We start from the raw sequence: 12,502 nt of genomic DNA on the forward strand, positions 1-12,502 counted from the left end.
AGGGGGGGGGGAGATCAGAAATGTGGCTGAACATGTTTTAAAGTCCGCTATATAACGCACACACACACACACACACAGCCCCGTGGTGTTGTTAGCCTGTTAGCCGAGGAGAAACACACACACACACACACAGGGGCAGAATTTAAGCCAGTCATTCCAAAATGAGATCTCTTAATTTGTGAATCCTGACACAAAGGGAAGTCATTATGAGTCAGCACAAAGCATGTTTGATACGTCAGCAGCATTTCCACTTAGTAATAGTGACTTTACAAATTTTTATCTGACTGGAATTCTTGTAAATGCTTTGAATTCAGGTTGTGTCTGTAAATACAAGTTGAACTCTTGGACCTTATCTGTGTGTGTGTGTGTGTGTGCCTCGTGTGTGTGTGTGTGTGTGTGTGTGTGCTCTTGATGTAAAACTGATGTCACCGAGCGGGGCCAAATGAATAGCTCCTCATCAGATATTGTACATGGTGAGACTGACAAATCCTGACATCCCCCCCTTCACTTAAATCAAGCTGTGGGACCACCGGACGCAGGCCGATCTTAAATCAGGCCTGCAGCTGACGTCATATCTGTCAACTTCCCCTCCTACCTGCTGAAGTTCGGGGCTGCACATGACAATCACTCGGCCTGTGCATCCTCTTCCTCCCCAAGTCTTTATAAGGGCAAACAGAGTGATATCCAGGTAGCTCCCCTCCTCCTCCTCCTCTTTCTCCTCCTCCAGATTCGCTGCCTACTTTCATTTTAACTTCTTTAAACTTCTTTTATAACCCACTGTTATTCTATCTCCATTTCCTCAATCCAGGTTGAACTTCTGCCCAGGCAATTGGAAATAACAAGGCTTTCACCCTTGAATGCCTTCAGTGTGCAGACTTGAGCAAACCCCACAGTGACACACGTGAAGCTATGAAACACTTCGCCCTGACACTCATCGCCGAGGCTCCATTGACAAAACGGCCCCAACTGTACGTCTACGGATCCTCCCGTCGCCTTATTGAGATAATGCACCATAAAATAATAATTACCGTAATGACCGTAATGCTCGCAGGCGTTCGGCTGATGAGAGCAGCCTGTATAAGCACACGACATGGACCTGCTTGTCTTGATTTGGCTGAGTGGTAACACGATCTGCTGCGAGTGAAAATCCCAACTCTGCTCTGGTATGGATAGAAGCTAATAGCCGCGGGTGCTTTATAAGTTTATTTTAGGTAATAGAGACGCTTGTTTTGTTACAGCCCGTTCCGCCCATCTCTCTCTCTGCCTCTTTCTCTTTCTCTCCCCTCTCCCCACCTCAATCTTACCTACGTTCAGTGATTCTTCATAGTTGGCGACTGAAAAAAAGTAGGAGAAGAAGAAAAAAAAAGCGAGCGAGTGAGTGAGTGTTGCGCATGCGCCGTTTGAAGGCTTTTGCGCCGCGCATCTACAGCTGTAGTTTGCTAGTTTGAGAGAGGAGGCGACAGAAGCAGGTGAGGGAGAGAGAGAGAGAGAGAGAGAGAGGGAGAGAGAGAGAGAGAGAGAGGGAGGAAGCCGGCTAAACTTTGCTGCACTTCCACACACACTCTCAAACACACAAGAGAGAGAGAGAGAGAGAGAGGGGGACAGGGACACACACACACACGTACGGTTCTGGGAGTTACGACGAGAGTCGGGAGCGCGAGCCACAGCGAGTAGTTTGACACGCCGAGCTCCTTCACTCTGGCACACCGGGCGCATTCAGCAGCCCGACAGAGAGCGGTGCTTAGCGGAGCAGAGCACAGCGCTCACACCGCCTGGAGACCCGTTCACTGCCTGCATCTGTTGCTCTGAGACACGGGACACTCACGGGCCTTTCTTCTTCTTTTTTGACACGCGTGGACTTTAAAAAAAGAGCCAAGCTGAGGGATTTGACACGGTCGCTTTGTTGTTGTTATTGTTGTTGTTTGTTTTTTGCACAGAATGGAAGGTAAACTGACAAGTCGTTTGTGGCGAGGATCAACGTGTGGATCTTTCCGCAGCTAAAACGCGCAATGACCCGAGCGTGCAAACGACTGGATTTAATGTTTGTTCCACGTTTTTCCATGTTTTTTGGCTCCATATAGCCTCGTTGTGACTTGAATAGGGAGTCTAAAGTTTAGGCCAGGTCCCATCAGCACAGTCACCCCCGTAAATGGTTCCATTCGGTAAGTGTTACCGCCACAGATCCGTTAAATAAATCGCCTCCCGGTTGTTTGAACACCGTATAGTCCGCTTCCATCTGCCTGATCGACACCAGAACCTGAAGAACTCTCACCACCAGTAGCGTCGCTCCCCCCACACCTAACAAACACCCAAAGACTTTCCGAGGCATCATCCGGATCAAACGGACCGGACCTCCCTGAGACTTCAGGACATCTCCACCTGGCCTGCACTGGGATTATTGGTTCGATACCGGTCTGTCTGCAAGTGAAAAGTGGATTACAACTTCCAACGGGTGCTGAGCTCCCCCCGGTGAGTATCTGTCTCACACAGGCCCGTCTGCTGCCTCGTTCGGCCACAAAGCGAGCAGGGGTTGTGTTTGGTTCTGGAGCCAAACTACTTCTTTGGGTTTATAGGACAAAAGTTCTTGACAGATGTTTTGATCTTTGCATCTTGCCCTCACGCCGGTGTCTCTGCTGCACCGATACTTCACAGCGATTCACTCAGAAATGGCTCAAACTCCAGGAATCTGCTGTAAATTAATTAATTAAAACCAGTCCCAATTCCTCTCTCTCTCTCCATTGTTAAAGTGGGCTTTTTTATAGCAACTCTGGCTTCTCCTCATCAAATCCTTGTACCTGGCTCCCTCTCCTGGTTTTATTAAACACCAGTACAAACAGGCGAAGAAGAAGAAGAAGCGCGTCATTTTGCGCTTTTATGTGAATAAACTTCTTCTTTCTTTTGCCTTCCAATTAAAAAACAACAACTAATAAGCTTGTAATTATATTTATCATATAAGCTTCAAAATCTAGGTCATACGTTTTATGAATCCTCGTTCATTAAGATTGAAGGTAATAGTTTCTTCCGCCGTATATGTTCACAAATATATGCTGCTTAAATTAATCAAAGTCTAGTATTTTTCTAAATAAAACGCTTTTATTATTTTGTGTTATGTTTATGCCACTCGGGCTAAAATGGATCAAACCACTAAGAAAATGTGAACTCTAAATGCGACAGGCCCTCAATGTGACAAAACTATTTAGATAAATGAATATTATAATATTTGTTTTCTGTACAAACTGCCAAATTCATGAGCTGTTTAGATTAAAGTAGTTTTGCGTAACGGAAAGAGAAATCTGTCGTTGTAGTGAAATGTTAGAAAACGCTTTTATAACGTGGAGACCGGCCATATAGACGCTTCCGCCGGTGCTCGGTTCGATGCCCGCTTTCCTGTTGAACACAAACCGGCCTCGGTGATCAATCATCCAGTCAGCGCGCATGAATACTTATTTCGGGTCAAATCGTTCCCAAGGGTCACGGCGCGCAGGATTTACGCAGAGACGCCAAAAAACCCCGCGTGCGAGCTGCAGCCACGCCGGCGCACCGAGGACGCAGCCGCAGCCGGTGGAAACTATGAAACAATAGAAGAAGAAGTAAAGCAACAGTCCCGAGTCTTGTTTGTTCTTTATTATAACGCGGATCGTGACGGAGTCCAGCTGTGATTGGCTGAGACGCGGCGGAGGTTTCCGTTATGAAGCGCACCTGTGACTCGTACGCACAGGCGCGTTGAGCCGCAGCAGGCCCGACTCACTTGGCTCTGAACTGCGCTGTTTTACGCAACAATGACATTTAATTAAAGAACTTAATTACAACATAAAACGTCCTCGGTTTCTCTTCACGCATCAGTTCCAGTTTGCTGGTTTAAATCGCTGCAAACCGCCGCCTCCCGTCACTTATTGCTTATGTTTATGATTCTATAATAGCGGATTAAAACGGTAAGAGATCGTAACCTCATCAGCTTTTACTGAGACAGAGCATAAACTGGAAGCACATGCTCGCTTGTATGTGTGTGTGTGTGTGTGTCGGGTGAGTGATGGTGAACTTGGACTTGTCTCTAATGAGCATTAGGCAGGTCCAGGTCCTGCTCGACTCCAGTCTGGAAAATAACGCAGCGTGACAAATGAGAGCTGTTCTCTGTCCCAAAACTCACACACACACACTCACGGCCTTAAACTGCGTGTCTGGAACGTTGGGTTAATTCCTCAAATTCAGGAGCATTTATATGAATTAGTTGTTGTTTTTTCCTGCCGTATCGTATCACCAAAGTGTCGCAGTTGAGAGGAAATGCGCGCTTCTTCCTCGTCCTTCTCTGTATTCTTGTTATTTTCGTTCCGCTGAAGGCTTCACAGCTGCTCGGCTCTCCGCTGACGTGGCTGCTTATTGCTTTTTCCCCTATTAAAAATTATTACATCTGAAATAATAATAATTTCAATACTATAATGGACCAGAATACGTAACATAAATTCATTTTAATTCTGTACAGATGACGGTGCAACAAAGGCAAAACTCGTTCAAATGAAATCAAACGTCTCCTCTTTCATTTCTTTTTTTTATACGGCAATTAAAGTGTTAAATTAACAAAAATGACAACGAATCTAAGATATGGTGACGTATTTTATTATTGCTTCAGTATGTATTTAATTATTCTTATTTGGGGAATTATTTTGTGAAATAGAATTTAAAATGATTAAAACAGAATTAAAATCAGCAGAATGACGTGAAAATAGATATTTCATTTAAAAACGCCATCATTGTTAAAATTGTGAATTTATTATGTTGTTTTCATGTTTATTATAAATATGCAGCCTGTATAGATCTAAAATGAGGAGTGGAAATGCATTTAATCCCATTAGAACTCATTACAAATTCAAATAAATGTCCCAGTATTTTCTGTCCCTGTGTGTTTCTCTCTCTCTCTCATGCACACACACACACACACACACACACACACACACACACACACTGGGCCTCTGTGTGTCTCAGAGTAAAGCTGAATTATCTGGAATGCGTCTTGCTGAGGTTTCATGGTCATTGTGTCTTCTCTGGCTGCATGTCTATCACTCCTATGTGATTCACACTCAGACCTGCTGCCAAATGACTCCTCTGCTGTGCACGGATGGCCCCGAGGCTCTTTTCTCACACACACACACATGCACACACAGAGCCTTGGCGTAGTTTGCATGTCCAAGCGTTGGTCTGCGTACACAGGCGGACACAGCTGAAAGCATTTTCCTTACATGTTTTGACATCATATAAAATGTGTGTGTGTGTGTGTGTATGTGTGTGTGTGAGCCAGACTGTGACCCGCTTCCTGTTCTGTGTCCTCCCCTCAGATCGGCGGCAGTATGAACCTGGGCCTGGGCTGTGTGTGTCGGCCTGCGAGCTGGCCCGTGGGCAGCGTGCTGGACTCCAGAAACTGTGTGTTCGCCCTCACACTCCTCACACTCCTCATGCAGGTGGTGGTGGAGGCCAACTCATGGTGGTATGCATTCATCTCTCTCTTACACACACCTCTCTGCTTAGTTTGTGCACCGTGTGGAAGTCAGTCCTTACCTTTCTCACTCAGATGGGTTAAACATATAAACGTGATTGATACAAGAAATGGATTTTACTTTAGTTACTTTGTGTTTTTCTGGATACCTTTTTTCAGTTGAATTGTGTGTGTGTGTGTGTGTGTGTGTGTGTGTGTGTGTGTGTGTGTGTGTGTGTGTGTGTGTTTGCTAAGCCCCCTTGGCTTCAGTTGCGCCCCATATGAAGTAATACAACATGCTGACTGTGGCACATTAGGGTTTGAGGAAGACCCTTTGCTCTCTTCTTCTCTGCCTCCGCACGCTGCCAAACCGAAATGACGAATATTATAGAAAACATAGAATGCTGCGGTTTAGGAACACGTCTCCAAATATGTGCAAACAGGAACGCCGCGTGCCACTGCCAGTGTGTGTACACATATCCAGCTGCTATTAGGAGAAAGGTCTAAATTTGTCTCGCGCACACACACACTTACACACACACACACATAGAGTCCATCTGATAGGGGAACATAGTGTTTACCAGTCACCATAGAAGTGCCGCTCAAACCAAATCACAAATGTTTACATCCTGTGTGAGTATTTGTGTGTTTTGCACACTTGTCCTGCTGCTGGTGGAGTGTGCAGCGCTTACAGTCCCTCCTTTCCTATTTGACTCCACACACACTAACACACACACACACACACACACACACATACAGTGATGACATCATTGAAGAGGATGTATAAAAATACCAATTTGGTACATTTGAAGAGGCGGTGTACATGTTACAAATATATTAATAGACTCGGCAAGCAAATAATCTGGATTACTGCAGCACACACTCAGACGTTTGGAAAGCTGAATTTGGAGCACAAAGTGTGTGTGTGTCTTTCAGTTTCCTCCCTGAGAGGACGCACAGGTGTAAATGATTTAGAGTGTCAGGGCACTGAGCCTTAGCGCGCTGAGGCTTGGAGTGTGTGTGTGTGTGTGTGTGTGTGTGTGTGTGTGTGTGTGTGTGTGTTATTTTTTCTTCTGTGTGCTCAAGTGTGTGTGTGTATCCAGTCTGCGTTCCCTAGCTGCCGAGTTTCCCCAGTCGATCAGGTTACACTGGGGGTTAATTGTCTCTCTCTGGGGACTCAGGGATGGGCTGCTCTAATTGTCCTGTGGCCTGGAACCAGATGCTCATACTGGATGGAACTCCTCTCTGTCTGTCTCTCTGAACTCTATCCGTCCCTGTCCCTCGCTCGCTCGCCCACTCTCTCTCTCTCTCTCTCTCTCTCTCTGTCCCACTCTCTCTCTCTTTCCCATTTTTATTTCTGTCTTTTTCTCACAGCATTGAAAGGGACTGTTAGTTGAGCTCACTGATCCCTGTTTTGACCCGTGTGTGTCTGTGTGTCTGTGTGTGAGGGGCGTGAATCGGTGCGGTCAGTGCGTGGATGTGGTGTGAGGTGAACGGGCGATTGTGACACACGCTTCCACACAAAAGCGGCCTTAAATCAACACACATGTTTGTCTTTGAAAACTGACAGAAATCTGTAGCCGGTCAGATCTTGACAGATTTTAAATCACGTCCTCCTCCTTTGTTCCTCTCTGCACACCTTGCTTTTATCTCATATTTATGCCACATGCACTGCTCTCCAGTCCCGGTACAAACCGGTTGCGTGCAAGTTCCGGCTCCGTCCGGCCTGTACCTGATTTCACTGATTTAAAAACCTTCTCACTACCAAGGGGAGAAACCCATCGATTAAAATCTGCTCTGTGGCTGTATTTGGACTGAAAACAGGAGTTAAACAGCTGCTTTATTATGCACACCACCCCTCCCCCTCTCCCCCTCTCCCCCTGGTCCAGGTCTTTGGCCATGAACCCGTTGCTGATCCCGGAGGCCTACATCATCGGTGCCCAGCCTCTGTGCAGCCAGCTGGTGGGGCTGTCGCAGGGCCAGAAGAAGCTGTGCCAGCTCTACCAGGACCACATGCAGTACATCGGCGAGGGAGCCAAGACGGGCATCCGCGAGTGCCAGTACCAGTTCAAGCAGCGGCGCTGGAACTGCAGCACGGTGGACAACTCCTCCGTTTTCGGACGAGTCATGCAAATAGGTGAGAGAGAGACAAAGACGAGCGCAATACACAGTGGATAAATATGCAGGTATTGTTGTTCTCCTGCCTCTGTGTGTGTGTGAGTGTGTGTGAATGGAGCTGCTGATTCTGAGCAGCTGGGTGGAGGTGAATAGTTGGTGTGTGAGGTTGCTGGATAAATCGCATGTGGCCCCCCCCTGCCGTGGAGCTGCAGGGAGGCAGCGGATCTGCTTTTGCCCTGATGTATGGGAGACAATCCGACACACACACACACACACATATGCATGTCTATACTGTATATACAATGTATGGAGCTGGACTGTAAGCTGCCCTGTATTTACAACTAATGGGAGAGCAGAGAGTGTACGCCCTGATATATCACCTTGTCAGATATTCTACTGTGTGTGTGTCTGTGTGTGTACGCATGTACAAAGCAGCACGCACACCTCTTATACAGAAAGTTCCACTGCTTTACGGTCGGCGCTTTAGAGCGAATCCAAGCCTGGAATCCGATCACTTAGCGTGGTTTGTTTGAGTTTTCTTTGGATGTTTGCCTTCACCCTGGGGTCTAACGTAAAGGTGCTTTACTGTTCGCATTTATTGATCATAACTCCAGCTGAATTAAAATGAAAATATACCACGTCAGTGTTGTGATCACAGTCTGGCTCTGTACTGGGCCGCAGGGTAAACGGATCCTGCCCTGTGTTGCTAACAGTCAGCACTTGTGGTCTCGCATTATGGGCCGCTCAGATCCGCAGGGTTTTGTTGGTGTTGGTGCCGTTGAACGTGTCGTGTTTGTGCGCACACGAGCGTGCGTCTGCGTCATTAAACCCTGATGAATAATGAATAGTTCTGTGCCTCGCCTGTCTCTGTTTCCAACGGCGCCCCCGCCACCCCCACAGTCCGGTGCTGCCAGCTTTCCTCCCCACATATCAGTCTTCATAGAAACCTCATCACCGGCAGCTCTCCCGTCTCCTCCTTCCCCGTCTCCCACTCCCCGCTTTGCTCCCATCCTCGCCCCGACAAACACGTCCTCCCCTCTGTGTCTGTCTGTCTGCCTGTACGCCTGTCTGATGACCCGGGGCCCGCTGCTGGCTTTAGCTCCAGGGGGTAGCTGGAGTTGTGGGGTCAGATCCCCTCCCCTCTGGTGGGGGCGGAGGGGTAGAGGAGACGACGAGAGGCAGCATGGAGGACGACAGCTCGTCTGTCCACAGGTTCGCTAATAATCCAATATCCTTTAGCTTGTTGTATGTGAACGATGTTTCCGCCCCTTTAGTCTCTGCTGCTGCCCTCGTTTCCCACCTGGACATCTTCTTCACACCACCAACAATCAAGTCTCTTTGTTTGTCTCGTCCCCTGTATCGGCCTTTTACGATTTTTATGTGCGTCTCCTTTTCCACTCTACCTCCTCTCTCTCTTAACTTATCTCTCCGGCCCTCTTTTATTTCTCCTCCGTCTCTCTTCCTCTCGCTCTGCCTCTCTGGTTTTGTCCTTAACGCTCTCTCTCTAAAGGTTTGGCCCAGCAGGTATATGAGCTGTGCATTTCGATTTTGTAGCAGCCGTCCGTCTTCTATGTCGACACACAGCCTCACCATTCGCTCTGCCGTTCCTTTATTCCAGTCACTTATCTCCTCGTCTTGGTTTCCTCCCAAACCAGTGAACTTTAAGCCTGTGGGTTTGTACGGAGTAATAATGGATAGAGCAGTGACGGCGAAAAGTGCTTACATGTATTTTTTTGCTTTCAGTCCCTGAACCTCTCGTCTCTACAGAGGAAATGTTAACAGGGACAGAAACAGTGGGAGCTAATGAGCAAAGGCTGCACCATCAGTCAGGCGTGACCGATAAAGAGGAAGAGCCGGTGTCATGTTCAATTTGGTGGAAGCGGCAGACGGTTGCTGGGAAGGTTCTGTGTCACTAGAGGGCGCTGTCTTCACTTTGGCTCAATCCCAACAACAGCAAACCAGATTGTACTGTTCTACATGTCTGTGATGAGGATCCCCCAGCACTTGGCTGAAGTGCTCTGTAATTTCAGTGGATGGTGAACGTAGTCGCATGCCATCACATCTCATGACTCTGTAAGAATACTTAAAGTCAACTGACACACACTCTGCTTAAAATAAAAGTGCTTCCATAACCTAAAGACGTTTAGGTAGAGGGTGAAAAAGGGACATTATGCTCATGTAATAAATCACTCTGTGTCAAATCTGACCTGCTGTTCTTATGTGTGTGTGTTTGTGTGTTCACAGGCAGTCGAGAGACGGCGTTCACGTACGCCATCAGCGCCGCAGGGGTGGTGAACGCGGTGAGCCGGGCCTGCAGAGAGGGCGAGCTGTCCAGCTGCGGGTGCAGCCGCGCCGCGCGCCCCAAGGACCTGCCCCGCGACTGGCTGTGGGGCGGCTGCGGCGACAACCTCAACTACGGCTACAGGTTCTCCAAAGAGTTTGTGGACGCGCGTGAGCGGGAGAAGAGCTTCCAGAAAGGCACGCGCGACAGCGCCCGTCTGTTGATGAACCTCCACAACAACGAGGCCGGAAGGAGGGTAAGGAGAAGAAAGATTCTCAGATGATGCATACACACACACACTCCAGTGGCTAGAATGACACCATGTAGTGAGAGGAAGATGTGATATAAGCCAGGTCGGTCAGATGAGCCTGGCTGATCATCTGTGTAACAGCTCCGTCTGCTCTCCTCTCCTGAGACTTTGATCTACGGGGAGATGGAATCATTGGAGGCAGCTCTGAGGTTGTGTTCCTTTCCAAACATCTTGAAACCACCTCAAAGGAAACACACTGCCTGAGATCTGTTGCCAGGCTGTTCTCTTTCAAGTAGGACAAATGAGTGGACAGTGTTTTGTTTAGTGCACTGTTGGAGACGTGGACTGGATCATGTGGTCTTGTGTGACAAAATGACGCAGTATGAAATCATGTAGACATTGTGCAAGCACTTATTCAGTCATTATACTGAGGACAAAGGGCGTACGTGTCTCTCAGACATTTTTTTGCAGTTTGTCAAACAATCGCAAGTTTCCTTTAATCAAGTGGTTTCTTTCCCCTCCATCAGACGGTGTCCGACCTTGCCCACGTGTCCTGCAAGTGCCACGGCGTGTCGGGGTCCTGCAGCCTGAAGACCTGCTGGCTGCAGCTGGCCGACTTCCGCAAGGTGGGCGACGCGCTCAAGGAGAAGTATGACAGCGCCGCCGCCATGAAGCTGAACGCGCGTGGCAAGCTGGTGCAGATGAACAGCAAGTTCAACACGCCGACCAGCCACGACCTGGTGTACATGGACTCCAGTCCAGACTACTGCTTGAAGAACCAAAGCACGGGCTCCCTGGGCACGGTGGGGCGCCTGTGCAACAAGACGTCGGAGGGCATGGACGGCTGCGAGCTCATGTGCTGCGGCCGCGGCTACGACCAGTACAAGGCGCAGATAGTGGAGCGCTGCCACTGCAAGTTCCACTGGTGCTGCTACGTCAAGTGCAAGCGCTGCACCAAAATCGTAGACCAGTTTGTCTGCAAGTGAGGAGAGGAGGAGAGGAGGAGTGTGTGTGTGTGTGTGCGCGTGCTCGCTCGCTCGCTCGCTCGCAGACGACAAGCTGACATCTGCGCCTTCACCGAGGAACAAAGGAGTGGAACACAGAGAATGAAAGAAAGAAACTATATAAATTATATTTATAGAGTTAAACAACTATGCCTTTGCAGAGAGTGACTCTTACTCCTCGTTTAAGAGTTTTTCAAAAATCATATGTCTTCAGAAACTGAGAGTATCGTGAAATATTTATTTTGAGATTCTTATGTTTTATTCCCAGCCCAGTCATTGCCAGCTGATTCTGTTTGAAACCCTATTAAGTGCCTAAAAAACAACTGGTTGGGAAACGTCCAGCGCCTCCCACCTTCACCTTTTTGAATCACAGAAAGTATCCTCGCTAAATTGGTTCGCGCTCCCCCATTTCCACAACACGTAATAGTTTGATATTTGGGACGTAGTGGACAGAGAAGAAGTCCTGGTTCTTGTTTAGGAGTGACTGTGTTGAGGAGAGAATGTCTGTGTGTCATTGTATATGGATGTGTTTAGTCTATGTGGGCCCAGTCCCAAACCAGCAGCCCTCACGTCCTCACCAAAGTCTCATTTGTCCCCCTCCCTCCCTCCGCCCCGCTCGCCACAAGATGAGTAAGTAATACTATTGGTACTCAGAGTACAATGGGTACAATAAGAGGGCTGTTTAAGGGGATTGGGCCATTTTTATTAAGCTGTCCCAGAAGCCTTAGCGCTCCCCAGGTGCTGCAACAAGCCCTCCTCCATTATGCACTTTGAAACAGAGGCTTAAAACCTGTCTGTACCTGTCTGTCCAGCTGTCTGTCCGGCTGTCTGTCCTACAGTGCATCTTCCAAACCAAAAAAAAAATGTCTCCATATTATAGTCGACATTCTTTTCCATATTAATACAGATTATCCACTTATCATTATTCTACAATACTTACATGGTTTGAATATATATGGGCAATGTTGTGGTTATAATGGTGAAATATTCCATGTTCTGTGTATATAGTATGTCTATCCAACCAATCAGTAAACTGTATGTATTTATTTTCTTTAACCAGATCCTCCTTTTTTTTTTTTTTTTAAAGCTTAACAGAACACCAACGTCTCCATCTTAACGTCACTTTTTTTTTTTTTTTTTTCGCCGGTTCACAAACGTGGCTCTTCACTGTGTTTTTGTAAAGGGAAATGCACCTTATTGTTCCAAAACACACACAATTCTTTACTCGCTCACGTTTTCGGCTTTTTCACCGTCGTGAATGGTCGTAGAATATTTGCATTCGCATCGCCCGCAGACTTTCCAATACCACTCAGTTACCGCTCACTATCCCTGTGATGATTTTTTTTACAATAGACAAAACTATTTCTACCAATCCAGCTATG

At 47.5% G+C, this 12,502-nt stretch overlaps 1 protein-coding gene across 1 annotated transcript; it reads left to right on the forward strand.

Moving 5' to 3' along the window:
- Positions 1-1,458: 1,458 nt before the first annotated feature.
- LOC143013370 (protein Wnt-5a-like) lies at positions 1,459-12,502 on the forward strand. The gene is made up of 5 exons (XM_076166968.1): positions 1,459-2,469; positions 5,331-5,479; positions 7,357-7,604; positions 9,830-10,122; positions 10,644-12,502. The coding sequence occupies exons 2-5, from the start codon at positions 5,343-5,345 to the stop codon at positions 11,100-11,102; spliced, it is 1,137 nt and encodes a 378-aa protein (XP_076023083.1). The 5' UTR covers positions 1,459-2,469; positions 5,331-5,342; the 3' UTR covers positions 11,103-12,502.

This window comes from Genypterus blacodes, unplaced genomic scaffold (assembly GCF_046128005.1).
Source record: "Genypterus blacodes isolate CSIRO-AG114 ecotype Tasmania unplaced genomic scaffold, CSIRO-AGI_Gbla_v1 ptg000156l_1, whole genome shotgun sequence".
Taxonomy (NCBI): Eukaryota; Metazoa; Chordata; class Actinopteri; order Ophidiiformes; family Ophidiidae; genus Genypterus; species Genypterus blacodes.

Coding starts and splice junctions, on each gene's coding strand:
- LOC143013370 (XM_076166968.1), top strand. CDS start 5,343: ATGAACCTGGGCCTGGGCTGTGTGTGTCGGCCTGCGAGCTGGCCCGTG. Junction 5,480..7,356: donor GTGGAGGCCAACTCATGGTG/GTATGCATTCAT, acceptor CCCCTGGTCCAG/GTCTTTGGCCATGAACCCGT. Junction 10,123..10,643: donor ACAACGAGGCCGGAAGGAGG/GTAAGGAGAAGA, acceptor CCCCTCCATCAG/ACGGTGTCCGACCTTGCCCA.